Source organism: Ochotona curzoniae, unplaced genomic scaffold (assembly GCF_017591425.1).
Source record: "Ochotona curzoniae isolate NIBS_2020 unplaced genomic scaffold, NIBS_Ocur_1.0 contig_1482, whole genome shotgun sequence".
Lineage (NCBI taxonomy): Eukaryota > Metazoa > Chordata > Mammalia > Lagomorpha > Ochotonidae > Ochotona > Ochotona curzoniae.
This window is the reverse complement of record NW_024465100.1, coordinates 7,241,432-7,250,774: the sequence shown is the minus strand read 5'-3', so window position 1 is coordinate 7,250,774 and position 9,343 is coordinate 7,241,432. Positions and strand designations below refer to the sequence as shown.

General features: G+C 38.4%; 1 protein-coding gene across 3 annotated transcripts in view; it reads right to left on the bottom strand.

Moving 5' to 3' along the window:
* Positions 1–1,697: 1,697 nt before the first annotated feature.
* ETNK1 (ethanolamine kinase 1) overlaps positions 1,698–9,343 on the bottom strand; it is a 40,149-nt gene continuing 32,503 nt past the window's right edge. For all 3 annotated transcript variants that reach the window (XM_040967759.1, XM_040967760.1, XM_040967761.1), the window contains 2 exons: positions 7,624–7,697; positions 1,698–7,300 (listed from right to left, as the gene is read on the bottom strand). In XM_040967759.1, coding sequence (XP_040823693.1) covers positions 7,228–7,300; positions 7,624–7,697 — 147 coding nt within the window. In that variant the 3' untranslated portion in view covers positions 1,698–7,227. The remainder of the gene's footprint in view (positions 7,301–7,623; positions 7,698–9,343) is intronic.

Below are 9,343 nucleotides of genomic sequence, written 5' to 3'. Positions count from 1 at the left end.
AGATTATCAGTGAACAAGAATTTTTAAAATTAGTATAACCATGTTTAAGGGTATTAAAAGTTCTTTCAATGAATAATAATTCCTAACAACAATCAAGAAATCCTGCTCATGAAAACAATAAGAAAAAAATGTGGACAGTCTTAACAACAGTCAGCCAGTGAAGAGCTTCATAGTTTGAACTGGCAAAACACACAGTTAAGACTCAAGGTTGGACCAGGAAAAAGCATGACGCCAGCCTGGACTGCCCGCGACGTGAGCAGGCGTGCTTTGAGGGTACTATTTGCATTGTCTATGTGTATGCAAAGTTCCTTACTCTGCCAATAAAAAGGACCCAGAATCAGTGGGACCCCAGGAACAGTGAGCACAGCTCCTTTCCAGATCTTGGCTTCTACATGCCGGCGTTTCTGAAAGCACAAAATCCCTGACGAAACCCGGACTCCAGCCCCGAGGCGAGGGAAGGCAGCATCTGATACCGCACTCTTACAAAGTGAAGCCCTCACAAAGCCCTTTGGGGGCTTAGCACAAGAACTAGGTCTCATGGAGTTCTCCCGAACCATATTTCAGATAATTATTAAAGTAAGTAAGCATGGTAAGAGATTATATAACCCATAGAATAAAACAAAAATCTAAACCTACAAATTAGCCACATGGATGACAGAAAAAGTTGGGTAAAATGCTGAAATTACATGGAACATAAAATGAAACTGAATATTTGCTGCCAGAAAAGGGGAGGAGAATGAGTAGTGTTTCAGGAAATGACCTGCTGGTGGAAGCCCCAGGGCACGCACAGGTCATGTACTCAAACTGGACACGACAAAGGAGTTCTTCACTCGATGGTCTGTCCCGATTTCTACAGTGCTTTCCTGGGGGATACACAACCCTATTACAAAATATCAGACTCACACTGGACAAATCCTCCAAAATCCACCAACTGTTGCTTATTTCAGGCATGGAGAACTGTTCCTCACGACAAACAACCACAGACCTGTTTCTTCAGCTTTTCCACCCACTTTCACAGTGTCCATTCATTTTAAAAACGTCTGGCTGAACACACACCACCCAGACTCCAAGATGCTGGAGCTCAGCGACTTTGTTCCAAGTTCCCCGCCTCGAGGCCACACAACAGAGCAGACGTGGAGCAGAGGAATGACTTTTCAAACGAGGTGAACAAGTTGTTCATAATATTCTTTATTTCCATCTCAAGAAATGTCAATGTTCTTCAAATTTTACCTCATAAAATCAGATTTTCTGTCCCTAACTCTGCATTTCCAATAAAAATAAAAGCAATTCATAAAAAAGGGGGGTGGGAACCCCAGCAAGATGCTCTAATTGGCTAATCCTTTGCCTGCCAATACCAGGATCCCTTATGGGCTCCACTTCCCATCCAGCTCCCTGCTTGTGGTCTAGGAAAGCAGTCGAGGACGGCCCATACCTGTGTGGCAAACCCGAAAGAAGCCCGGGCTCCTGGCTTCGGACCAGCTCAGCTTTGGTCACTAAGGTCATTTAGGGAGTGAATCAGTGGACAGTGAAGATGTCTGTCTCTCCTCTCTGTAAATCTGCCTTTCCAATAAAAATAAAATCTTAAACACAAAAAATTGTAATTAATCCAAAAACACATTTAAAAACTAATTGTGAAGCCGCTTTTTTTTTTCAAGATACTCCAATAAAATACAAAATAGCTTGAAAAACAAAATTGATACACTGAAGTCAGAACCCAACTTTATTGTTACAACCAATTTTTATTTACAGAATATAAATCTCTTCAAAAAGATACATTCCTTCATTTAATCAATGGTAAAAAGCCTTATTAAACAGAAAGCCTGAACATCTCTTAAACAGAAATACAGTTCATGAAAAGTGTATCAACAGAGAACACAAAATGTAATTTTTAAACAGTTACATGAATGAGGCTGTTTTAAGTTTCTTCACTGACAACCCCATTTTAACCATTGAACAAATTTTACTTAAATTAACAGTAGTAAAAATGTAAAAATTCAAATTTAAACATGAAAATATGGAACAACAACAAAGAACAGGAAGTATCTTCATTACCAAACAGATTAGCAAATTCACACTCGGATACTTTTCTGAGGCTTATCAAAACACCTACATGGAAGGTTGCATCATTTGAGAGGTATCGGTACACGTTCAGTGCTGAGGCTGCTGGCAGCACTTACAGTATATACAAAGCAGCATTACACTACGGTGCTTCACATTGGATAAACACAGATTTAGGCGTCAGGCGACAATTTGCCAATTCAACATACAGCGAACACAGTGACAGATACTCATTTCATATTTTTTAAATTCTGAAACTGAATAAGCAAATTCTCATTTAAGCACATGGGATAAGGCCATGTCTTCTTCCTTATGACAGGAACTTTTAAAATCCAAAATATTTTGTATCATGGGTCCTACCTAGCGGAATAAAGACTCCTAAATACAGCACAGTCATAAAGTTTCTTCTTTGTGGATTTTATCAATGTGCAGACGAATGCAGGACTACTTTGGATTACTGGGCAACAAAAGCATCAGTGTGTTCCCCACGCGTGGTTACTTATGCAGGAGCACAGGCCACCACAGCACGGCCAGTGAATGCCCTCCCACGTGCCCTCCTGCTGGCGGGGTTCCTTTTAGTCACAGGAGCTAGTCCACTCAGATCCCACTGCATCTCAATCCATCTCTCAAAGTTCCTTTATTGAAGATTTTTAAATTTAACTAATGGGACACCTACAGTCTTAATGGCTAGGTTTTTTTTTTTTTGTTTGTTTGTGTGTTCTTCACTACCTACTTCAAATACAATATGTCATGTTTTAAATTTTTATAAATGCATTATTAAAAGGATTAATGGTATAGAAGATACCATTCACGGGTAAAACATTAACCAAAAAAATATGGCAATAGCGCTACACTTGAGACTATTTTTTCCTAACTAAAAAAGCTGTGAGATTCATAAAGAACATCGAGTTTATGACATTCAGCCAGCTGTTTTACAGCATCAGTTCCAGGAGGAAGCGCACGGAGCACAGGAGAGTCAGGAGATTCCAAGAGGAAACCTAGCGAGCAGCCGGGGCTCTGGAGCCGTCTGACACCACGGGCTCGGACTGCTTACAGCACCAGTTAGCTCTATACTTCAGATCATTCAGATCTTTATTTTATCCAGAAACGAATTTTGTCAGTAAAAACAAAACCAAAAACCCTCAGTTCAGAAAAACCTAGTTCATTACATAATGTAATCTTACCAATTTCAGTTTTCAAGTATTCAAGTAACGCAAACCCAAGCATTTTCTTTTGTGGCAATGACACATTTGCAGTCTGAGTTTCAGAGACAGGGAAAAATTCATTTAAAAGAACTGATACATTCTTCTGCCTGGAGACATAAGAACTAACACTCCACACTGTAATCACATAACTGGTATGGAATAAGAAAAAGTAACATAAAATAAAAGATGGTCCAATATTATCAACGTCTTCTTTAAAAAGAAATCAAAAATAGACTGCTTTAATATGTGGCTAGATTCCCAGTAACAGGATATCCTGAAAACAAACGAACTACAGAAGAAAAAGCAATTGTTCAACTTTGAAATAAAAATGAAGTTGCTGGAGCTCGTGATTACGCACTTGCCCTCGGCAGAGCAGTGTGGGCTACCACCAACTGCAAGATGCTCTTGGCATAAAGCAGTAACTTTTATGATGAATATTAAAAGCTTGTATCTATAGCACTTTGGAATGCAGTATAAAATGCTCGTGAAAAGCAATTTAAAGCAAAAAAACCCAAACATTGTAGTTTCATCATTTACAACATGAAGAAATTCAAACAAGACTTCTATATGAAGTAAAAATGAAATACCTGCCTAAGTTGAAAAGTAAAGGCTATAATTTATACTGAGAATGTCTTGGGATTTTCTTTACTGAATCTGGAAATTTCAATCACTTTTAAACTTATGAATTTTAAAATAGAATTATTTATTATTAGTTCACTGACAATGTGGCAAGAGCTGTCATCACCAGATTAACTCATGTCTTGTCTTTTTCCAATGCTACAAGGAACAAGCTTCAATTCAGAGAAGTCACCCAAGACAGGCTTGTACGGACACAAAGCTGTGCTCTGTCTTATCTCTGGACAGTTTTGGATTTAGGTTCACATTGAGATAAAGGAAATTTCAAGACTTTTTTTGTACATAAAGGCTACCAATTCTGAATACAGGAAAAGGTAATAGAATTTAGTTTGCAATCCCAGAACTGTATTTTTAGTGTGGAAGTATGACTCAAAACAGGAGCTATTAAAACTGTACACATTAAATGCTTCCAGGAAGCTAAGCTCACATCAACTAACAGCCAATTAAAAAACAGAGAGTCCCATGAGGCACTGAAAGGCTACATAAATTAAGAACTGACACTAGCCAGAGCTGCTGAACCCTACTTCCAGTTCCTGTTCACTCGCTGTGCAGCCAGAACTGTTGGTGATTTCCAGTCTAAAACCAACAAGCTGGATCTTTTCCTTACAGATCAATTTCTACAAAAAGGGGGAAAGAATGCAAAACAACATACAGCCTCGTATGCAAGATACAATTCACACTAATTTACAATTCTTTATTTACAGTACTTTATATACATTCCAGGCAGACCTAGTTGAATGAGTTTTGTGCTCATATTGATCTCAGATGAGGTGACAAGTATAACTTACTACCACATCTCTTTGATTTCCAGAAAATGGTGACAGCTGCTCAGGTAAGGTCATACATGTATGCAAGTGGGAAAAGGGGGAAAATATGGAATTCTGCTTATTAAAGCATCCAGGCCACTATGGTCTATGACTAACATTGAAATACGTGAATGCCACTTTTAACAATCATTTCCATATTTACATAATGAGCTACTACCAGCTGAGTGGTTACATAAGGCATTCAAGTTCCTTAGCTTAACGTAAAAAGGCAACTGACATCTCAGCAAGCCACAGGACACATTTTAGAAAGATGATTTTAGGGTGCTGTCAGATTAACCCTCCTTCAGAATCCCTTACATGGACAATATAAAGGGAAATAATTTTGAACCCTACCGCTAGCCTACACCAAGATTCCAAAAACCTATCTGGGAAGCAAAAAAGCATCACAACCCAAAATCTAGCCAAAGAGGGGAGCAACAGCTTAATTACCTTAATTTGTACTCAAGATGTAATGTGTATTCCCAGGGCTACAGTGAGAGCCTGTACTCCCATTTACATCCACTTCTACGACTGTCTGAAACATAGTGTCACACCTACCAGCTCTGTACAGCCTATGCCCAATGACTCAAGGAAACTCTACCCAAAATACTCTGAAGTGAGAATATGGATTAGGAACAAAAATCTCTCTGTCTCAAAGTTCTACAAGATATATATGCTGCTGTTTTATCTTAAAAGCGAGAAAGCGCTAAACAAAACAAAAAAGCACTACATACCCCCTTATCCTTCTATAATGTTTCAATCATAAACAAAATTCTACCAAAAAAATTTTTTAAGTTCACTATAACAAAAAGCTATTAATCCATTCATTCACTTAAGCAACTAGGCAAAACTCTATCTTAACAATAATGGGGTTTACAAAAGCAAAAGAGAACATTTACAAAACTGGGGAGGTAGAAACCAAATGATGGTCTAACACTGGTATAGATACAGACATTTTTTTTCCGAGGTTCTGTTTATGTAACTAGAATTTACCATTTTCAATGGCCTCTGTGTTTCTACTCGTTTTATGAGCTTTAAACATCTGAAGATAATCCAAGTACTGTAAAACATTCATCTGAGAAATGTTAAGTCACAGGAATACTACATCAGACTCCCCAGATTTCTGAGCATAAATTTATAGCTGCATATTTTGAATATGCAGATCCATTAAGCCAACTTTGTACATGGGCACTTGTGTGACGAAAGTGCAAGGCTTGTCAGACTCATCTTTTAAGCAGGGTTCACCAGGACTGCTCGGGTCCACATAGCAGTCTTCAAAACCTGAAGTTTATTTCTTTATCTCAAAGATCTTTCATGTAATAACTGTCTCTCAATCACTAAAAAAAACTAAAGACATACTTAAACATAATAAAACAAAACAAACAGAAATCCTCCTACCATGAGTATTTCTGCTTAATTCACATTTTGTTATTTGTCAGATTTTAAGTGTACAAGATCAATGTACTAAATGCTCCTTACTCTTTTAACCACCACAACATATTACTCTGCACTTACACGTATCAATTGATTATTTGCTACTACTCTTAAGACACAAAATCAAACTAACACATAAAACATAAGGAATGAATGCAGATAGGTTTAAAAAAATCTATGATATTTCCTTGCTTCCAGACACGATGAACTTTGTACACAGGTCTCAAAAATTAACCACACACACAAATTACTGTCAAATTTAAAAACAAAAAACAAAAAAGCATATCAATAAAGCGAAAACCAAATTTTTGGTTAGAAACAATTTGACAAAACAATTTTTAAGAACTGAAACTAGTAACTTAAGTGGTCATACTTAGTATTTGAAAACATTATTTAATACAGATTTTGGTAATACTAAATCATTATACTTATTTCAGGATTATATGGTAAATACTTCTATTTATACTGCAGACAATGCAGAGATGGGAATTAGTTCTAAGTTGTATTTCTAAAAGAAATGCTTTTTAAAGCTCAGTTCAAAAAGATGTACCATCAACAGAATGTATTCTACCTTCCTAAACACATGTTTTCACATGAATATCCTAAATTATCTAATGCCAGTCAACAACTGCCATTCTAAGAGCAAATGATTCATTTTACTTACAGAATACATCAAGATTAAAGGGTTACACTGAACAAGAATGTTTACTAGAATTATTAAAGCAAAATTTTAAAAGTTTTAACTAGAACATATTCATTGCTTACACTCAACAGATGAAAGCAATCACAGAATCTTGTTGAGCTTATAATAAATAATTCACATAACAGATTAAATTATTAAAGGCTTAAACTGACATCTTTATACCTTTTGCACATTTAACAAATTTTTAATTCACCACATTCTGAAAGCTGATCTATTTCTTGACATCATTCAGTCTATTCAAAAATAGATTGGTTGTTTAGAGGCATAATTTTTAAAGCAAGATAACCAAATTAACAGAATTTTAACAAATATCGGCTTTTTGGAATTTCTTAAGAAAAGATTCACAAGCATTGCCCAGCTTCTTGAGAATAACTAAATCTCTTCTTTATTCAGGCACTTTTAATGCAGTAACTTCAGGCTTCATTTTAAAGTACTGGTTAAAACGAACAATTGCATACCTAGTGAGAAATGAGAATAATGGCAAAATTAGTCAATGCTAAAAAAACGAATCCTTTATTTCCATTCACCCTTCTACACTGAATTTTTGAGTTTATACTCTTCAAAGGATGGATGTTTGATCTACTGCACCAGCTACTCAGGACTTTTCCAATACTCAGAATATTTATCAGCTTATAGCAGATTTCCTCACAGACTGATTATTGAATGTAACAGCCCTTATAATATTTAATTTAAGACAGCAGCAATATTTCCTGCGAGTTCTGAATGTTAATGCAAACAAAGCAGAGACAAGTGTAACATATACAATAAAATTAAAACTTACCCAAGGAAATCAAACTCAATAGTGGAGTATTTGGCTTGAATCAAAGCCCACAATCCCCAAAAGAAATGAGAAGCCTTAAAAGAAGGAAAGCGAAATAAAAAATTATCACAATGCATTTCTCTGAAAACATAGTATTAAGTTATTAATTACATCTTCTATCAATTTCATGCATGATACCGTCTTGCTGCTAATTTTGTGTAAGATATGCTTATCTATTTCAAAGGCATCATTGCAGAGAAAGAGGTAGCTCCCATCATCTGGTTAACTCTTCACATGGCTACAAGGGGCTGGCGCTGGGCCAGGCCAAAGTCAGGAGACCAGAACTCCCCCACGCTCTCCCACATTGGTGGGGCCCAAGCACTTGGGCCATCTTCCATGCTTTCTCAGGCTTATTAGAAGGAAGCCAGATCAGATCACAGGCTCCTTGCTAAGCATCTTACATAACACCTGAAACAAGAATACTGAGGAGCACAGTTCCTGGATTTCCACTGATGTATCCACATCAGAACAACACAAGGCAAATTACACTCTAAAGAGTGCATGCTTGGCCTAGCAGGCAAGATGCCAGCATTCCACAGTGCAGTGCCGAGGTTGCAGGCCCAGCTACGGCTTCCAAGTCCAGCTTCCAGTCCATGCAGATCCTGTGAGAAGTGACAGCTGAAATGCCTGGGTCTCATCTCAGCCACCCACGTGGGAGACCTGAGTTCAATTCCCCATGCTTCAGGCTAGCCTGGTCCTGTCCTGGATGTCATTTGGGGGCACGGACTAGTAGATGGAATGAATATCTCTCTTTCTGCCTCCTCAAATTAATTTTTTTTTTTAGATTTTATTTTTTATTTATTGGAAAGTCAGATATACAGAGAGGAAGAGAGACAGAGAGGAAGATCTTCCATCCAATGATTCACTCCCCAAGTGAGCGCAACGGCCGATGCTATGCCAATCCAAAGCCAGGAGCCAGGAACTTCTTCCGGGTCTCCCATGTGGGTACAGGGTCCCATGTGGGTACAGGGTCCCAAAGCCTTGGGCCATCCTCAACTGCTTTCCCAGGCCACAAGCAGGGAGCTGGAAGGGAAGCGGGGCTGCCGGGATTAGAACCGGCGCCCATATGGGATCCTGGTGTGTTCAAGGTGAGGACTTTAGCAGCTAGGCCTCGCCGCCAGGCCCTCAAATTAAATTTTAAATATACATAAAATACATGGTGGCTGCTTAGCCTAGAAGACACGGTAAGCAGAGAGCGCTCTGTCTCTCTGAAATAGTTTTAAAAAATTATAGACCAGGGCTCAGCATGGTGCTAAAGTCCTTGTCTTGCAAGCGCCAAGATGCCATTTAGGCACTGCTCCTTTTCCCATCCAGCTCCCTGCTTGTGGCCTGGGAAAGCAGCTGAGGACAGCTCAAAGTCTTGGGACTCTGCATCTGCTTGGGAGACCCAGAAGAAGCTCCTGACTCCCGGCTTTGGATCAGTTCAGCTCAGGCCATTGTGGCCACGTGGGGAGTGAGCCAGCAAATGGAGGTTCTCTAACTCAGTCTCTCCTCCTCTCTGTAAATCTGACTTTCCAATAAAAATAAATTTTTTAAAAAAATTTACAGACTAATTCCTTAACTTGCTTTGCATATAACAGATTGAAGCATCAGCACTAACAGACACTACTTAAGTGTTTTTAGTGGCTACACTTGCCCTAGCATAAACCAGGGAAGGATTTAGTCTCTCAGCCACCACACC